This window comes from Gastrolobium bilobum, unplaced genomic scaffold, assembly GCF_033153095.1.
Source record: "Gastrolobium bilobum isolate Gb01-03AN ecotype WA unplaced genomic scaffold, APGP_CSIRO_Gbil_v1 utg4571, whole genome shotgun sequence".
Lineage (NCBI taxonomy): Eukaryota > Viridiplantae > Streptophyta > Magnoliopsida > Fabales > Fabaceae > Gastrolobium > Gastrolobium bilobum.
In genome coordinates, this window is record NW_026897812.1 from 358,235 (window position 1) to 378,441 (window position 20,207).

Genomic DNA, 20,207 nt, shown 5'->3' on the forward strand with positions numbered 1-20,207 from the left:
CGTTAAAATTTAATTTCAAATTTTAATATCATTATCTAGAGTGTTCGCAGTTTGGATTGAATCAATTTTGAAAGCAAAAATCATCTGATCGAATCCCTTCAGTTTAATCATGTAATCATCCATTCAGTTTGGATTTTCAAATCTGATCTGATCCAATCCAATTATATTCGATTTGGGAATAGATCGATTTTCAATTTTTTGAAAAGCCTAAGATTTAAATGATGGTTATTATGCAAATAACATGTCTTTTGTATGTATCGACTTTGTAAAGTTTGTATGATGATTATTGTGCAATCTAAAAGCATTGTACAACAAAAAGTTGAATTACCATCTTTTAACTTTAACAAAAAATTTATTATATGGTTCCCTGAAATACAAAGTGACCCAAATTTTCATCCTATAGAAGAGTTGCTGTACAACAATAACCCATGTAATAAAAATATATTATGTATCAAGCACAACCCACTTTCTCCAACATGATGGGTTAATAGGTCTTGGATTTAAAAAATTTGCTATATAATTTTTAGACTATGATTGAAGAAAGGCCCAAGTAGATAAATGGTAAAGTTAGGGAATCACTGAATTAGTTTGGATTGGATCGATTTTTACCAACCAATTCAAAAACCGATTCAATCCAATCAAATTTTACAAATTTTTTTATTTTCAATTTTTCGATGATTTAGATCGATTGATGAACACCCATTATCCTATGTAAAGTATACCACCTTAACCACTAGTTTAACTGTCCAACGTAAGCAATCAAGTCGAACTTTTAGAACTTAGAAGTCTTGAGTTTGTCATTCCAACTTTGACAAAAGCCCGATTCAGGGACAAGATTTTAAAGGTTGCATTTAAATGGAGATTAAGAAGAAAAAAAAATTATTCTTTTGAAAGATAATTATTTTAATTAAAACTACTAATTTTTATTTAATATTTAAATTTTTTTTTAAAAAAAAACTTTCACTTTCTGGCATCAATAATTTCTGTTTCTCTCATTTTAAAATAAAATTATTTTAATTAAAATAACACAATTTTATATCGTTTCAAAAAGAACAAACACTAATTCCTTAATAAAAACTTCAGAAATTTTGATATACAAATGAAAACTTCAGAACTCAAATATATTGTTGTACTTTTTTAGATTCCAAAAAGTAAAGCCAGTTTAGTTATATCCATTTCAAGATACTACAACCCCATCAGGCATCAACATTCTAAAATATGAATTTACAATTTTCATTCTGCTCCAAAATATTGTTGTGCATTAATAATATAACTATTTAAATTCGACTAATCATCCATCACAAAAGACGTATAGTTGTCATCACCTGGGTTGCAGATCGGTTGACCTTCCGATCAGTAAAAGTTGCCAAACCTCAAATATTGAAAGATCTACCATATCATTTAAAACCAGAGAAGTTACAACGAAACTCAGCCATACATGTATGTTCAGCGTCTATTTTATACGAAAGGACGGCATCCTTTCAGGAAGATTAAAAACAGGTAAACATATACAACCCAAGCTAAAAGGACCCAAAAAAAAAAAAACGCAGGCAGGATAAAAAAGTTCATTTGCAAGAAATTGATCAGTAAAATAATTAAACTTAAATTTTGACACATACACACCTTCATCCGTATCAATGACATATGAACTCAATGAGCACTCACAAGAAATGGGTGCTGGCAAACTCCACACTCGATGGTCTCTGAACCGGAGCTAGGTACCTGGACCTGCAACAATCCCACAAATGTCCCCTTATTAAGATAATGATATACGTGTGCGAGTGGAGTGAGAGATTCATAGAAGACTTAAATAGGATGTTGGTCCCCAATATATCAAATTTTGGTTTTGGTCTCTCTTTAATTTGGATTCAGCTTGTAGTCCCTTGTTATTTAAAAGTGACTAATTTTAGTCTCTACTGTTAACATGATTAAGTGATGATGTGGCAAACAAATTGCCACATAATGCAAGTCTTATAACTCCACATGGCATTAAATAATTTGCCCCCCAACCCCAAAAAAAAAACCCAATGTCCCGTGTCACCCCCTCCTCTTGTTACTCCTCCCCTTTCACCCCCAACACTACTACCATATACCACAACCCCAACAACCACCACCATTATTGCCCACTCCACCATTACAACTCCGCTGCATACACCAACTCCCTTATACTCCCTTATACCCCCTTTCTTCCCCGAAACCTCCCCTTCCCTCCCTCAATTCCACCAAAGCAACAAACCATCCAATACAAATCAACCCCCATCAGTACCACCTTGAAATGGACTGAATAAAGCACCCCCTCTCCCATGCCAACCACTAACCCTCCTCTGAATTGACCTCCACAAAGGAGGGGGAGATGCATGAGGTACTTTGCTGTAATGTGGCTGTTGGAGCAATGAGATCAGTGGTTGATGGCAGTGTTGCTTTGGTCTGTAGGTAGCAGAGCGGCATTGTAGGCCTGGGTGGCAGCACAGTGGTTCATGGGTGTAACAACTCAAAACAACAATTGGCAGAAAAGAATGTAAAACTGAAATGATATTTGTATTCCAACTTCTATAATATGTTTGTAATTACACTGAACCTGAATATCCAGATACAGATTGATACTCACACAGTGAACCTGAATTACAGAGACAGTTTGGTATTCCGAGCGTAAAAAGATAAAAAGAAATAAATGATAGTTTCAGAGGAGATGGAGAACCTCTGATCTCTCCCAAGAGCCTAAAATCCCAATTGTTCCAAAAGATACCCACAATCACATTTCCCACCCCTTTTATCACATTTTCCACTCACATTCTAACCGGGGAACTGATGATCGATGGAAAAGGAGTCTTCCTATGAATCCTCAAAGGAGGGTAAATCCTTCCATTGGATAAGAACTTCTGTAACACCAGCTGCTGTCCTCCTCCAAGCTAACACCTTCTCGGGTTCAACCACTAACTCCAGATCTGTGGTCAACATAGGGGGCAATGGCCGGACATGATCAGTGGCAGAAACAGTTTTTTTGAGCAAAGAGACGTGAAATACACGGTGTATATCATGCAGGAAGGGGGTAATTCAAGCTTGTAGGCAGCTGCACCAATTTTTTCAACAACCTTGTAAAGGCCATCAAATATGGGGCTTAATTTTTCGTTTAGTCTCCTTGCCAAAGATTTTAGCCTGTAAGACTGTATACGCAAATATACTTCATCACCGACTTCAAATTGAATATCCCTCCGATATTTATCAGCTTGTGATTTCATTCTAGACTGGGCCTTGCATAATTGCTGTTGTAACTCGTGGAGAACAGCATCTCTTTCGAAAAGCATCTTCTCAACCTCATCCACCTTGACACCATGGCTAACCCGAAATAGAGAGGGAGGGTCACAACCATATAAGGCCTTAAATGGAGAGACTCTAGTAAAGGATTTGTAAGTGGTATTGAACCAGTATTTTGCCCAATGTTTCTGTTTAGTACAACAAAAACATCGAAGGTACATTTCCAAGCATTTATTAACAATTTCAGTTTGCCCGTTTGATTGCGGGTGATACGCAGAACTAAACTTCAATTGGGCGCCAGCTTGCTTGAACAATTCAGACCAGAAACAGGTTAGGAAAACTAGAGGTGTGCAAAATAACCAAAAAACTGAACGGAACCATAACCGAACCGAACCGCCCTTAAAATAACCGGTTTTTAAAAACCAGTTCATGAACCGAATCGGTTTTTAGAACCAGATTAAGAACCAAACCATTTTGAACTGAACCGAACCGTTTCCGAACCGAACATTTTTCAAACCACCAAATTGATTTTTATAATTTTATTTTTTAATTTTTTAATTTTTTTTCTTTTCAAAATAGGGTCGACCCGAACCGGTTCAGAACCGAACCGAACCGTTTCCAACCACACCAAACCAGTTTTGAACCGAACCGAACCATTTAAACCAATTCGGTTCGGTTTTTCAAAAAATTCGGTTCGGTTCGACCCATGCACATCCCTAAGGAAAACTCTATCCCTGTCAGATACATATAGCTTGAGGGAACCCATGCAACTTCACATATAGCTTGAGGGAACCCATGCAACTTCACCACATTTTTGACAAACACCAGTGCCACTTCTTGAGCAAATAAAATGAGCAAATAAACCCCCTATAAAATCCATAGAGACTTCAGTCCATACTTGACTAAGGATGGGTAGTGACTGCAAAACAAGTTTGAAGATTTATTTTGCTGGCATACATGACAACCAGCTACGTATTATTGAATAACTTTCTTCATTCCCTCCCAATAAACTAGCCCAGAAATTCTTTTCAAGGTCCTATAGAAGCCTGAATGTCCTCCCACGGGAGTGTCATGAAATTCCTAGAGAATCTGGATTAAACAAGAATTCTTAGGAAAGAACAGCCTACCTTTAACATCAGTTTACCTTCTTGCAAGTGGAAGTCTTTATGTTTGGAAGGGTCATCATTAGCTCAAGAATTATCAGTCTTAGCTTCGGATCAGCCTTTTGCTCCTTTTCAATATGCTCCAAATGACTTAGGTTAACTACAGAAATGGCAGAGTGCATTTAGCAGGACAGGGCATCAGCCACTACATTTTCACGACCAGGTTGATATTGCACCTCAAAGTCGAACCCTAAAACATTTTTGTTGCTCTTCACCTAATACACGTTGATCCATCAGGAACTTAAGGCTTTTCTGTTCTGTTTTTATAACAAAATGTCTCCCTAATAAGTAGTGTCTCAATTTTTGGACAGCAAAAACAATGGCCATGAGTTCCTTGTCGTATACTGACTTCCCTTGGGCACAAGGGGAAAAGCCCTGGCTAATAAAGGCAATCGGTCTTCCCTCTTGCATCAATGTTGTTCCAATTCCTTTTCCTGACACATCAGTCACCACGACAAAATCCTTTGTAAAATCAGGCAAAGCCAATGTACGAAGATTGCACATAAATTGCTTGAGCTGATCAAAGGCAGATTGTGCCTCTGCATTCCATTGGAAAGCATCCTTCTTGAGGAGGTCAGTGAGTGGCTTTGCCACCTTCCCATAATTGCGAACAAACTTTCTGTAGTACCCAGTTAACCCCAAAAATCCCCTCAAGCTCTTTACATCCTTTGGAATGGGCCAATTGGACACGGCCTGTGTTTTTTTTTTAATCTGTAGCCACCCTACTTGAGCTTACAACGTGTCCCAGATACTCTATTTGATGCTGACCAAATGTGCACTTTTTTTTATTAGCAAATAAGTGCTACTTCCTCAGAACCTCCAATACTCTCCTTACGTGATCAAGGTGAGACTCCTCTGACTTGCTGTAAATTAAAATATCGTCAAAAAACACCACGACAAATTTACGAAGGAATGGCCTAAGGACCTCATTCATGAGATATTGGAATGTCGAAGGAGCATTCGTCAATCCAAAGGGCATTACCAAGTACTCCTAATGCCCCTCATGAGTCCTAAATGTTGTCTTTTCTATGTCCACTTCCCTCATCCGAATCTGGTGAAAACAAGATTTAAGGTCTAGCTTGGAAAAAACGCTGGAGTCACCTATCTCATCCAGTAATTCGTCAATTACACATACCCTCCAGCTATTGTCTCTTTTTATAATATACACATAACCTCCAGCTATTGTCGCTTCTTTTTTATTAAAATTACTAGGCTAGAATAAGGGCTCACACTGGGTCGAATCATACCGGAGTTTAGCTGTTCAAATATATTTTTTTCAATTTCTGCCTTATGATAAAATAGGTACCTGTAAGGACGAATGTCGGGTACGTCACTGCCCGTCTTCAAGAGAATAGCATGGTCCTTACTATGTATAGGAGGAAGGCCAGCGGAGACTTTAAAAACATCAACGAACTCTTCCAACAGTTGAAAAAGCTCTAGCCACATTGAAGGCTCTTGAGTTGCTTCAGGAAGCTCCTCCTTTGTTGTTAACCAGAATCCTTGGCCATCATTTCTTAAAGCTTTGACCGCAGACTTAAAGCTATAGTACAAGCCAGTTCTGGTTCTGCCTTGATAATAACCATTTGACCTTCGTGTTTAAATTGCAAAGACAATTCGCGGAAATTTGCCTTCACATCATCACCTAGTCCTTGTAGCCAATAAAGTCCCAATACAACATCTGCTCCTCCCAAATCAAAAAGAGAAAGATCCTGAACAATTTTGACTCCCTGAACCAGAATCTGGACATTACAACACCTCCCTTTGCAGCTTAGTCATTCTCCATTACCCATTACTATCGAAAAAGAAGGCGTAGGTTCTATATTCAACTGAAGCTCCTTAGAAACTTCAGTTTTTATGAAGTTGTGAGAAGCCCCACTATCGATCAACACCACAATTTGCTTTTCCCCTAACTTTCCCCAAATTCTCATCGTTCGACTAGTGGACAAGCCCAGCTTTGAGCTGACAGCTGCAATTTTGTCTCCTCCGTCTCATGACAATCGTTTCCTCCCACTCGGGCTGCATGTCTCCTTCATCACCTTCGTCCTCTACTATTAGCACATTCAGTTGTTTAACCTTGCAATGGCGACCTGGATTCCAATGTTCTTCACAAGTGAAGCACAATCCCTTGCGAGACCTCTCTTGCCATTCTGCTTGCGAACGGGTTCCTAAGCTCCTGTTGTTGCTGGCTTGGCTCTCCGTGATTCGCTGGGTTTAGGACGTGGCTGGGTTAGGGTTGGAATGAGCTGCGTTTTGATTTTGAGAGGCCATCGTGGAGTTGGAAATTGAGTTAATGGGGCTGGAACGCTGGTTATACTGCCCCGCATGCGAACCCGAATTTGCAGACCCCATTTAAGAGTGGGTTGCCCATCCCTGACCCGATTTGTAAGTTCACCCTAGCTTTGTTGACCTAAAACCTCCCATTCCTTCTGCGGCCCAAGCTCAGTTTCTCCTTTCAATATGTTGGGCCTTCTTCATCATGATAGGTAAGTTGTCCAATGGGTTCAACAACAGTTCTTCCCTGTGCATCCATTTAGCCCCTTAAGCCAAATGCCTCTCAACACATCGTCTTCCACATAGCCTAAGCTTCCACCGATGCGCTCAAAATCTCTTCTATACTCCTGTATTGTCCCTCTTTGGTAAAGACTCAACAATTCATGGAGAAGGTTTCCTTTGAGATATGGTTGAAAGCGACTCAAGATCTCAGTGTGAAATGATCCCCAATTAGCATCCACGACGTTTCTCTCCCACCATTGATACCAGTGGAGAACTTCACCTTCAAGAATGTTCATGATGGCACTCAGCTTTTCTCGATCCGCCAGTCATAAACTCCTCCTCCCGAGAATATAGGCAATTCCAGTCTTCTTCCATGATTCTCTCCCTCGTTTCTACCGCTTTCGGACCTTCCGCCCTCGTTCTCATCCTCTAAGTTCTTCAAACCTCCTTCACGACCTCCACGAGAGCTACTAATAGATCTTCATTCGCTCCGTCTAGCTACAAGGTCCTGGAGTGTCCTCATTATATCTGCCAAATTTGCCTAAATTTGCCTCGATCAGATGAATTCCCTCTTCTGTTCCCCCTACTCTGGCCTCCAATGCTTCAATTCGTAGATCCATGTTCCTTGTCAACACCATTCAGAGCTCCACGAGAAAAGGAGCTTTGATACCAATTGTAACAACTCAAACAACAATTAGTAGAAAAGAATGTAAAACTGAAATGATATTTGTATTCCAACTTCTATTATATGTCTGTAATTACACTGAACCTGAATATCCAGATACAGATTGATACTCACAAAGTGAATCTGAATTACAGAGAGTTTGGTATTCCGAGCGTAAAAAGATAAAAAGAAAGGATAGTTTCAGAGGAGATGGAGAGCCTCTGATCTCTCCCAAGAGCCTAAAATCCCAATTGTTCCAAAAGATACCCACAATCACATTTTCCACTCACATTCTAACCATTTTCCTTAACAGCCTTCTCTGTGATTGCTGAGTCAACAACTGTGGGGCCAAATCCCTTGAATTTCTTCCTACGGTAGACTTGCACACTTGGTGGGATTGTATCAATGGGTTACAAGGGAATGAAATGCTGCAACTTTCAACACACACCAAGCATCACAAATGGCACCCAATTGCTAAGCAATCTTGCAAATAAATTAAGGAAGCATTTACTGTGATAAGTTGGGATGTTGTCTTGTAACAAATGGCAAAAGTTCTCTAGGGTGAGACTATGGTTTTTTGTGGGGATAATCGTGGCAAAGGCATGGACTTGAGGGTGTGGTTAGTAGGCTCCAGGTGCTGCTCGTGGTATGAAAGTGAAGCAGGCTAGGCCATGGAAGTGTACAGAGGCTTAGCTATTGAACTTGTGTGGAGGCTAGAATTGTTGTGGCATCAGCAACTAGAGAGAGAAAAAAGAGGAGGGGGAGAAGATGAACAGGGTTGAAAATTTTACCACGTGGCTCCACGTGGATTATCAAAGATACATGGAAAACATTACTTGGACATTCATTAGCCACATCATCAGTTAACAGAAACATCTTAATGGCAAGGACTAAATTAGTGCACTTTTTTAAAAAATTGGACCTAAACCAAAACTGAAATTAAAGAACCAAAACCAAAATTTGACATATTTATACGGACCAAAATCATCTTTAAGCCTTCATAAGAAATTAGACAATAGATTTCCAACCTGAAGATGCACAGTGCAAATAGGACATGCAACTTCTTTCATCTGTCTTCCAGATCCATCAGACTTGGAGCCTGGGAACCAGACCACTTAAATGAGCCATGGGCATTCATTTCCATATATTAATTCAAATATCCTTCCTTTCCAACTAAATGCCCACAAAACAGATTCTCACTAAAATCTGCCACCTTGTTTGACAATTGATGAATCTAAACTATACAGCAATTTTTACAACCCAGGCTGCCAGAATTGAACTCAAATTACAATACCTGATGTCTTTCGATTCCTCTCCAGCTCCTCCTAAAACAAAATTTCACCAATAAATGAAATCACCATCTAATCATGCTTAGCTTACAGATGTATGCTAAACTAAGTAACAAACAGGCGAATTAAAGCCTTCAATGGACAACAAAAACCACACAGAAGCAACATTACTGCATGCTACTATTATTTACCTGAAGTTTCCTGGCAAGATCCTCATGTCTCTGCAACACAGGTTTACTTGATGACTCTCTAGCACTACTCAGCCTCTGAGTCACTTCTGCCTAAACAGAAAAGGGAGTATAAGATCCCAGTCTTTCCAATGCTCATAAAACACTGCTTAAAAATATAATGCATTACAAAATGGCTTCTACAGTTTCCAAGGTTAATTACACTACAATTGAAAAATGGAGAGAAACAACCAATAAAGACCCATTGAAGAAGGACAAAAATATATTTATATTCCATCTAGGCTCTAGTGGCTTTAGAACCTCAGTAACTATGAAGGTAAACATATATTATGCATTGGTTTATGGGCTGGGAGGGATGAAGAGAAAAGAATACAAACATTACACATACCATGCATCGGTCGCAAACTCGTACTGGCGGAGCATTCTCATCAGCAGTAAGAGGAATTCTACTATTTGTACATTTGTCACAGAAAATATCTCCACAGTTCCTACAGTGATGCTGTCAGAAGCATGGAGGATTAAACATTATCAGCCAAGCACAAGAAACAGAAAATGTAAGATAGAATAATAGAATTATAGAATACAAATAAAATAAAGGTATATATAAATTATAAAATAATATGTATAGAATAGATATAAATGAGAAAAGAAACAGGAGATCAACCCTGCGAACAAAAGCCCCAAAATCAGTTCCGCATGCTGTACATTTTGAGACAGCTTCATCAGGGACCTAAACAAATATTGAACATTATTAGAACTCCAATTTAGTATAAGCCAAAATGAAAAAAATGAGCATAGTTTAAGTTGATGTAAATTAATATAGTTGACTAATTCATTTTCATTAAGATCAAGTGACATTTAGGCAATTTCCACTTTCCAAGAGTTAAAAGTGTAAAAAACACACTAGCATTATATAAATTAAATTGACAAAACTAATGGTAACAACAATGCATACTTGTCCCAACAATAACAACCAACCAGCATATAACACACCGCATCCTAGGAACAATAAAAATAGTTCGACGGAAACATTTTAAGCTAAAGTCTAATGAGCCTTTATTCATGGGGAAGGGTAAGAGGGTAGGAAAAAAGATCATAAAAACTAAATTTGCATGTAATGTTACCCAATGATCCTTCTCTTCATTGGCAGGTTTAATCAAATTCATCCAATCGCCAAATCCTTTCTTTTTTTCTGTAGGCTGTTCATTTGTTTTCAATGATTCGGCAGACCTCCCGTTTCCACCCATTTCCTTGAACTGCATAAGAAAACAAGGAACATTGGGACATGTATAAAACAAACCCAAACATTGAAAAGCAATTATGGAGAACATGATAAATAACAAAGGCCAAAGAGAAAGAAAGATTTAAAAAAAAACTCATTAAACTCCGACTTAGCGAGGGCAATCCTTCTACACAATCTTACCTTTGAATATTTGCAAAAATACTATTTCCCGAATTCGAACCTATGACCTTTCAGTCACAAAAAACGGTTTTACCACTGCTCCAAGTTCGTCCTCTTAGAGAAAGAAAGAAAGATTTGAACTAGAAAATTCTTACATGGGATTTAAAATAGATTAGGGAATGACCAAGAATAATGTCAATAGAAATGATGAATTTTTATTTCATTGCAAGAAAGATGGGAGAAAATATTTAATTGCGTAACTTGATATTAAACAAGAAAATCTTTATACGGGATTTAAAATATATAGGAAATGGCCAGGTATAATTCAATAGGAAGTTATGAATCTTATATAATTGCAGGACACACTGTATATAAATATATGACAGTTTTAAGACATATGAACTAATGTGATTAAACCTTATATTTCATCTTTTGTGCAATGACTTCTATAAAAGTTACAACTCCTAGAAATCACAATTAATGCAGAAATAAGTTAATGATCTTGAACTTTTGCATGTACGCTACATGGTTAAAAATGCCATTCTACAAAACAAACTTGTTGGTAGCCTGGTACTATTGAGGATTTGGGGCACAGATGTTATTTCCCAGTATATCAACAGCCAAAAAGCATAATTAGGAGGGCATTTGTTATTTACAAAGGTTCAACTTGATATCATCTCAAAAAGTACAGAGAATCAAAATTATCAATAGAAGAATGTTATCCTACTCCTAAATTGTTTGGATCTTATTGTGTGTTTGGATTAGTTTATTTTGAGAAAATAATTGTTTTTTTTTTTCTGTCAGCTTCCTAAGAGAGATTTGGAAAAAAAAAAATGATAATTTTCTCAGAATAATCTTACCCAAGCATGAAATTAATCAAACTCATTTTCACTGATAATTCCTAGGCCTAAGCATGCACTAATGATGTGATATCCCGGTTCCACCTAATGTAAATTTCCGACGTAAAGAAACTCATTGCTAACTAATTATTAATTTTCGATCATTTATTTAGTCAATTATAAGTTATAAAACTCCTTTTATTTAAACCATAGAGTAATGTGTTAGGAATGACATAAATGTCACTGTTTCCTTTAATGTTTTCCCCTTCTTAAAAAGGGGCAATTTAGACTTTTATTCCCTAAGACACAAAGAAATACAAAATCGGAGGCATAACACCTCACTTGACCGTCATCTTCTAACCACTATGAACCAAGAACTACTCTACCCTCTCCTCAAGCTCTCCTCAGCCAACATCCAAAATCATCATCAACAATACTGCTCATCTGCCATCTCCCTCCTACCCTTTACCTCTTGGGTTCCGAAACTATCCTCTCAACAAAAGGAAGATCTACACACCAACACCTCTCATCAGGCTTGAGTTATTTTTGAGTAGCATTCTTTGCATGCCTATAATCCTTCCATCCAGAGCCTTCCAAAAGTCTACTGCCTCATCTTGCTGTGTGGAGCATCTCGAGAGAGGGTCAGAAACCAGCTTTTAGGTGGAGAGTGGGAGTTGCCTCTGTCTTAAAGAAACAAAACCGGTAAGCTCTATGAAACCTCCTCCTTCCTTAGTATTTTCGACCATTGAGGTGAGACTTGGGAAATTCTTGACTATAACATCAATGCATGTAAAGGAGAAACCTAGCAGTGTTAATCCAAGGTCTTGCTATGTCCAGTCAATACATAGAACTGATGGGGGCTGATTGGGTAAAGATATTTGAGAGTTGAAGTCTGTTGTACATTGTTAACTGGGCTGAACTAAATTGTAGGGTACTTAATCTGTACATGCATGGTATATACTAGATGAATTGTCTCATAGATTCAGTGATAGGCAAAATTAGATTACACTATCTAAAGTCTAGTTAAAGCTATGTTAAATCACCACAAAATGATTGGGTAGAAGTGTTGTGTTCTGTTTTACCTTAGAAGAAAAAGAGGAAGAATCATAAATGCCTTGGTCTGACCGAAAATAAGAGTATGATTATATTCTGTTAAGCTATGTTTTCTTTCATTGGAGGGCTGCAAGGGTGACAGAAACACTACTTGTGACTGCATGTATATGATGCTAGGATTACCTGTGTGCATATAAACTGAAAATGTATGTATTGGTTGTGCTCTAGGTGCAGGTAGTGGCCCTAAAGGAGCCTCAAAGCAGGATTAAAGGTTAAGTGAAATCTACAACACCAAGGTAAGTGTGTAGCTTCCTTGATATTGCATTGATATGCTGTGTATGACCTTGTGTGATTGAATGTTATATGAGTACACTGTTATGAGATGAACCACCATGGAGGAACTCACACTCCATGGCTCTATGTTAAAGAGAATTAATCCACAATTGAGGAAGGCGCACCCTGGTGGCTCTATTTTATACACCATTGGTGGACTATGATCCCATGGCTCTATGTTAAAATGAGAATGCTGATCTGCTGTACTTTTATATGTATTCAGATGCCGTGAGTTGTACTAAGCTGTTGATGTTTATTGTGGAATGTTACCACTTATTGAGTTTATCTCACCCTTTATTGGGCTGCTGTTTTGCAGGTTGTAAGTGAATTAAGATATGCTGGGAATGGACTGATATGTTGGTTACTGTCTGCTAAATGAAATGAACATGAAAATGCTGTTGAATTATGAAAGAACCCTTGTAACTAGGATAGTGATTTTGGAGACTATAGTAATATAGCCAGTAGATGAACATGTGATATGATGCCGCATTAGTAGTTTATAACTCTTATGTTATGATATATGTATGAACAATTCTGATCTGCTGTGAACTCATGAATGGTGTATAGAGATCTCTAGGTCCAAGGTAACATGTTAAGTAAACCCCATTATAAATTGTGATCGTGTGAGAATATTTATAAGAATGGACTCATGCACATAAACATAATGCTAGTTTAATTTTTCCATCAAGTAGGACTAAGTGTCTCCTTGTTATGTGCTGATGGGTGTACATGATAAGAAAATCCAATCAATTCAGGGAAACAGAGTGGTGTTGTATGCAAGTGCTTCCAGGCCTATACTCGCTGAAGTGAGCAGATCAGCTATTAAACCCGATGATGTATTCCCTTTGAATTTGCTTGCTGATGGCGCTCGCCTAAGCGAGCAGCATCTGTTTGTGAGACCTTCTCAGGTGCAGCTCGCCCCAGCAAGGAGTTTAGCCAGCGTGCCATGATAAACATCATAATCCTATTTTTAATGGTAACAATACTCCATGTGTATATCTGCTGTACCCAGATTTTACTAGGTTACTCTTGTGTTTTCTTTTCGTTGGAATAATCTAAGTGCCATAATTAAAGGCATGAAAGTTAACCTCCTATGAGTATAACCGTACCTAGTATTCCTAAGTTTGATCTGAGTCGTGCTATTAATTGTTTAAATATATGTGTATTTACTAATGAAGACAAATACTCTAATACAATTAATGTACAGCCCTTGGATGCATACAAGGGTTGTCACAAATGATTTAGTCCAAAGGACAGTGTAAAATTTTGATGCTAAACGAAAGTAGGATAGCTGAAATCAACCAACATCATTTCCCAACCACACAGACAGACACACACAAAAATGGAACACAAAGAATCAATGTTCTAAACAACCAAACAAATGATAAAAAGAAAACGGAAACAAAAAGCACAAATGTCTGGAGTTAGGGCTTGAAATCTTTAACCTTTGATAAAGAATAGATGGTCAGGTCATTTAGAGAGAAAAAGTCGAGGCAGGTAAGTAGCACCAAATACAACAAACGTTAATAAATATTCAGATAATACTAACATGTCATAGGTAAAAAGAAGCACTTGAAAGTACACAGCATTGCAACTCGTACAAGGCAAGCAACTTAAACTATACCCTGTCTCCCAGCAGATATTTATAAAATTCCAAGTCTTATGATCTAATTTATCAGCAATATAACTATTGTCATACAACAAGGATGAAATTCTCCAAATTACCTGTATGGTAGCAGCAGTTACTGTATCCAAAAGCGTGTTGGTAGTGTAACTATTGGATTGCAATCTGATTTGTCTCGGCTCAATGTCCACCGAGCTCTTTGACCAGAATGCAAAGGTAGATGAATCAAATCTCTGCATAATTCAATTAAAAAAATTTATTATATTGAAATTAATTAACTACAAAAATTAATTTCAAAAAAATATATATATAGTCCAAATTTCACGAAGGAAATCAACAAGCTTACTTCACAACTTGTTATGTTCTCAAGAGGATATATTCTCAATGTTCGACTGGTATTTGGATCCAGCAGACGAATTCCATCAAAACCAATCTAAAGAAAACTCAAAAAACAAAACAAGTGGAATTTAAGCAAAAAGTAACACAAGAATAAAACAAAACTAAACAATGCTATCATCTATCATCTTCATACCTGACAGAGAACATCCATAGCACTCTGACCACCCGTTTCCACCAAAAGCTTAACCCGAAACTTTTGCACTCCGCTGTAGGCATCTTCTTTGGTACCATCAACTTTGGGAACCGCTTTCACAATCTTGCCTGAATCAGATGGAAAGCCGATTGATCTCCCGTAATCATCAAAACCGGACCAACTCGACGATTTCGGATCAGTATCACGGGCTCCGTACGGTTCCACTTTGCCACCTTCGTAAGCAAACACTCCCTCTCCGTAATCTTCATCGCGCCGGTTCTCGTATGAATCCGAATGGCTCCGATTCAAGCTCCCATAGCCATCGTCGGAATAAGCGCCACCGTGATCGAAGGAGGTTAGGTGTGGAGGAACAGAAGATCCAGAGTATGGTGGAGGGGCATAAATCGGAACCGCTTGATGCTGATCATACGGTGGATAATAAGATTGCTGTTGATAAGAAATATGAGACTCGAAAGGAGGAAAGGGAGTGGCTTGAGATGAAGAATTGAATGAGGGAAAGTTGGTGTTAGAGGTTGGAGGGTATGAAGGAGCGGTTGGGGAGGGTGGCTCGGGGGTGTAAGGGGTATAATCGGAATGGGAGTAACCGAAGCTGAAGGGAGGTGCGGATGCGTAAAGGTTTGGAGGTGGATCGGTAGGGTTAGAACTAGGGTTGGAGTTGGGGTTGGAGTTGGGGATTGGGTTTTGGAGATGAGGGAATTGATAATATGGAGCGGAGCTGTATTCTCCTTGCTGCATCGCTGATTTCAGCTGCCTCTTTCAACTGTGGTAGAAATTGTTTATTTTGCGAAGAGAAGACGACGATGAAAACGCGACCCAAAACTAAAACGCTTTTGGAAAAAGGAAGGAATATTGGGAAATCTTGTATATATTGCCGCACACGCAAGTTTCTGTACTCCCTAGTTTGCATAAATTGGCAACTTTTCTTTTTTTCTTTTTCTTTTTAGATTTCTTTCATAGATTTCTTATGCACTAAGGAGGCGTTTGGTTGAGGAGAAATTTTTTGAATACTAGAGAAATGTAATTGATAGGGAAATGGTAAGAAAGTGAGATAGATAGGAAAATGTAAAAAAAAGTTGTTTGGTGGGAAAAAATTTTACTGGAGAAATTAGGTAACTTTTGTAAAGTCTATGTTTGGTTATAAGTAACATATAGATGGAAAAATGCGTGTGAGTTTACAAAATTAACCCTGACTTGATAAATTAAATTTTGAAAAGAAATAGACCTGTTACCCGTAACGTACGTCCATAAACTTTTGTAAAAAGGAAAGTTTGTGTTGCCAATGAAATTTCGGAGCTGTGTTTGGAAATAAGCTTGTATGTGTTTCCGCTTCTCAAGCACGACAAGATTTTCGTCGACATAGCACTCCAGACAGTCAGTGAAGGCATACAACCAAGGTTTTAAGAACTGCCTCTGCATTGCACCGTTTTTTCAAGTTGGGGTTCGACTTCCATTGACGCACCGGAAGGAAAGAAAGGGCATTTGATATGCTTGCAATTGTTTTATAAAAATTGGTCGACCATCACAAGAGGTTACGCTCATCTTTTTTTCCCCTTATTTGGTCATGGGTTCGTCGTTGTTGTGTTCCAAATGGGTGTTGAATTAATGTATCCAAGAACCCTAACTCATCTTCATCTACGTTCTTCCTCTGTAATAATGTATTAAAAAGAGGAAGCTTTCACATTTGTATGTTCTGCTTTCACATTTTCCAATTCTGCTTTCACAAGAATCATTTGCTTGTTCCTCATTTGCGCTTTCTTACAGTTTTGGTTGTGTCTCAGTTACACAGTTAAGCATGTTGTGTTGCGTTATGTTACGAGTCTCTCTTTGATTTGTACCGAGGGAATGGCCCCGTATACATTGGTAGTACTTATAACTCAGAATATCACCTATTATACTTTGAAAAAGTCACATTTATTACTATTCTGCTTTGAAAAATATTGTCATAACTTGTGTCTTAATTTGTGTCAAAACTTGTAATCCAGACACATAAACCCTGCAAATCATTGTAAAGACATCATTCAAAATAGGGAAAAAAGTTTGTCATAACCCTTAAACGTACACAAGCACGTAACACTATAACCTGGTTGAAAATGACTTGTGATGAACATAAGAAGGTAGGAAGCAGTGATTGTTGGATTAAACTTTCCTTATGCTGAATAGAACTAAACTAATAATGAATACTGAAATGTAAATTTAGGGTTCTGTGAGTTCTTATAAATTGAATTATTGAAATTATAATGTTGGGATATCTTTGTTGATTGAGTTTTGCATTATAGTATATACATTTTTGTTTGTTTGTTGCTTATAAGTTTAACTGAAGTGGACATTTGTGTCCTTCTTGTTACGGCAGTAACCAAAACTTAAGTGACTCGTGGGAGGAGTCTTGGAATCGAGTACAACACGACCATTGACGGAAGCATGGGTGGACCTCCATCGGGTGTAGGTGGAGCTGAAAACGTCATCTCAAGGCATTCGTCGTCCTTATCCCCTTCCAGGGTGAAGATGTGCTATTACGGAGTGACGGCTGCGTTGCGAATGTCAAATACACAAAGGAATCCCGGAAGACAATTTCTTCGATGTCCTAATTCCAGAACACAGCATGATTGCCATTTTTTTGAGTGGTTTGAAGAACCTAGTTGTCGCAATTGTGTGAAGTTGGAGAATAAGATTAAATCACAAAATGTCTTGCTAATTGTAATTGTGATAACATTTGGGATCGTAATGACTGCAATGTGTATATTTGGTTGACTTGTATTGTTATGGATTGTAAGTGGAGTATGGACTACCATATGTCTAGTTATGTTGTGTGTTGTTGTAATTTAGGGTAACAGTGGTCGTGGATGTTGTTAAAAGTACCATTTTATTACCTTTTTTTATTCTGCTCTATGGAGAAGTTTGTTATAAAAGTGTTATATGATTGTTGTATATGCATAAATAATTTGCTTACATATAAGATTGTGGCATATTTGATGAGAGACTGTCTTGGTCTGCATAAAACGTTGCAGGTGGACTTGGAAACTGAAGAGCCTCAAGCTCAACAAAGTGAACAAACAACTGATGCAGATGAAGAGTAGTTTGTTCGTGTAGCATTTCAGTTACAAAAAATTTGTAACTTTGGCGAGCAGTTTCTAATAGTTGGAGATTATCCTAAGCTTGGTTCATGGGACCCTTTGGATGCATTACCAATGACCTGGTCTGATGGACATATATGGACTGTTGAACTGGTGAGTAGAATCTTTTCCAAATATGAAAAGAATTGATTGATTGACGGTATACTTATATAAATGCTGTTTTTGCTTTTCATTATGTAAACAGGATATGCCTGCTGGAAAAGTCAATCCAATTCAAGCTCATACTGAAAGGAAAATGAGGTGATATTATTTGGCAACCAGGCTCAGATCGAATAATTAACACTTGGGAAACTATGAATAGAATAACTGTTTGTGAGGATTGGGAGAATGCTGAACTTCAGAAAATAATAGAGGAAGATCAACTTACTCTATCAAATGAAGAACCCCGAGTTGACTCAGAAGTGTCAAGTTTTGCTGGAATTATGGATAACCCTCAAGAGGGATTGGAATCTGATGTATCTAAAGTATCTGGCATTGAATATATCCAAACTAATTCAGAGGAGAAACCACTTGCTGAACCAGTCTTGCAACAAATCACTGGTGATACTGTTACTTCCTCAATGGAGAAGTCAATGCCTATTGTTGCAGAGAATATAGGTTCCTCAGAGGATCTCATCAAGAGTACAAGTCACCAAGAGAATGAAAAGAATATGATTCATTAGAGTGAAGAATCTGCAGATAGTCTCAGAATTGATTGTTCAATCAAGGAGGGACATTGTTGACATATAATTTGGAAGGACTCTTCCGCTCTTTATAATGAACTAGTTTTATTTACTATCAACTCTTCAGTTTTTTAATTACATCTTCAAGTATCTGCTATTTCTTTGGCTGCTTTATTTGATAAAATTTGTGTGGCATATCAATGAAAATAGTAAACAGAGGAGCTCTTTGTTCCTCTGCCTTTGAATGAGTGTGTTATTTCCATTGTCATCATTACAATCCCATTTTATTCTTCAGGTAACTCTCCTTGGTTACAATCACAAGTTAAGGATTCTACTTGAAACTTTAGTTCAAAAGATTGCAACATTCGGAGTGAAAACTGATAGGTTCTCAGTTATCAAGGTACTATATAAAGCACTTCTCATATGACATTTGGTTCAAACATCCTTGTCCTTTGAGGATTGAATTGATTTTTCATAATAAGACAATATGTTAACAAAAGAGCAAGAGCTCGTGTACAATATTTGTTCTATAATTTATGTATGTCATATTTTTTAAAATAAAAAAGTTGTCTTGATTTTTGTATTTATTTAATGATTTATTTATTTATCTATTTGATATACCCTTTTATCAGGACATGGTAACCAAGGAATACGAGAATCTCAAGGACCTTTATAGAGTGTTATATAGCAGGTTTTTAGGCCTTTCAGTCCTTTTTTGGTTGGCTGAGTTACTTTTATTTCAATTGGATTGAAATTTTATGTTCAGGAAACATTGAAAGCCACGAAGCAGAATCAATGGCTTGGCACATGGAAGATGTTCTCTTTAAGTGTTCAAAACCACTATGCAGGCTTTTATTCTCATCTCAGCATTTGACAAATCGGGTTGTTAAGCTTGAAAGTGGCATGAATTATTTCTACCCTTCAGAATGTCTTAATCCCGATGATGAGAATTCTGCTTGCAAGCACTATATACAAGAAGAAGATTCTGAAGAAGAGAAAAATTCTAAGTGTTGAGCGCTAAAATGTCCATACAGGCGCCCTGTTACAGAAAGAAGCCAAAAGATGCTGGTCTGGAGCGCTAAAACGTCCATCCATACCGTTTTAGCGCGCTGCTGCACATCAAAGCCAAAAATATGCTAGTCTTCAGCGCTAAAATGCCCAAACAGAAGGTTTTAACGCTGAAGCCAGTTGAAAGTAGTTGAATGGATGTTGAAGATGGCGCTAAAACGTCCAGGAGGGAGCGTTTTAGCGTCTGTGTTAGTTTTGGAAGTTTTTCAGTTGCAACTTGTAATTTATATGGGGTTTTTCATATTATTTCAAGACAGATTATTCTTTTCAGTTTTTAGACATTTTTTCTCTGACTCCAGATTCTTAGGACTAATAATATAGTATCTAGTACATTTTTATGTAATTCTACTTGGAGATAAGTAAAAGGTTGATTAACATCACATGAAAGAGAATTCATCATATGATCAATTTTGCACATGAGTTTATTGTTGAGGAACATTGTTTTCTGACTACTTGTTTTATTAAATCCCAATTCATATTTTAGTATTAT

At 37.6% G+C, this 20,207-nt stretch overlaps 1 protein-coding gene and 1 pseudogene across 3 annotated transcripts; one reads left to right on the top strand and one right to left on the bottom strand.

The window, feature by feature from the left end:
* Positions 1–1,175: 1,175 nt before the first annotated feature.
* On the bottom strand, positions 1,176–15,671 carry LOC133310521 (protein FREE1-like). 3 transcript variants are annotated; one of them, XM_061511452.1, is made up of 10 exons: positions 14,836–15,671; positions 14,650–14,736; positions 14,405–14,536; positions 10,177–10,308; positions 9,717–9,782; positions 9,441–9,551; positions 9,056–9,145; positions 8,870–8,897; positions 8,604–8,674; positions 1,178–1,728 (listed from the first exon to the last, which is right to left on the bottom strand). In XM_061511452.1, the coding sequence occupies exons 1-10, from the start codon at positions 15,589–15,591 to the stop codon at positions 1,651–1,653; spliced, it is 1,551 nt and encodes a 516-aa protein (XP_061367436.1). In that variant the 5' UTR covers positions 15,592–15,671; the 3' UTR covers positions 1,178–1,650. The 3 variants fall into 3 exon arrangements, with proteins under 3 accessions (XP_061367437.1, XP_061367436.1, XP_061367435.1); XM_061511451.1 differs by having other exon boundaries at positions 1,179–1,728; positions 8,870–8,900; XM_061511453.1 differs by lacking the exon at positions 8,604–8,674 and having other exon boundaries at positions 1,176–1,728; positions 8,870–8,900.
* Positions 15,672–17,274: 1,603 nt separating this feature from the next.
* Positions 17,275–18,668, top strand: LOC133310517 (uncharacterized; annotated as a pseudogene).
* Positions 18,669–20,207: the final 1,539 nt, after the last annotated feature.

What these genes read in the sequence shown, in the direction of transcription:
- LOC133310521 (XM_061511451.1), bottom strand. Translation starts at nt 15,591, where the DNA reads ATGCAGCAAGGAGAATACAGCTCCGCTCCATATTATCAATTCCCTCAT. An exon ending in CTATGGATGTTCTCTGTCAG is followed by an intron (nt 14,737 to 14,835) that starts GTATGAAGATGA and finishes AGTTTTCTTTAG; the next exon opens with ATTGGTTTTGATGGAATTCG. An exon ending in TTTGCACTGTGCATCTTCAG is followed by an intron (nt 1,729 to 8,603) that starts GTTGGAAATCTA and finishes GGATTGTTGCAG; the next exon opens with GTCCAGGTACCTAGCTCCGG.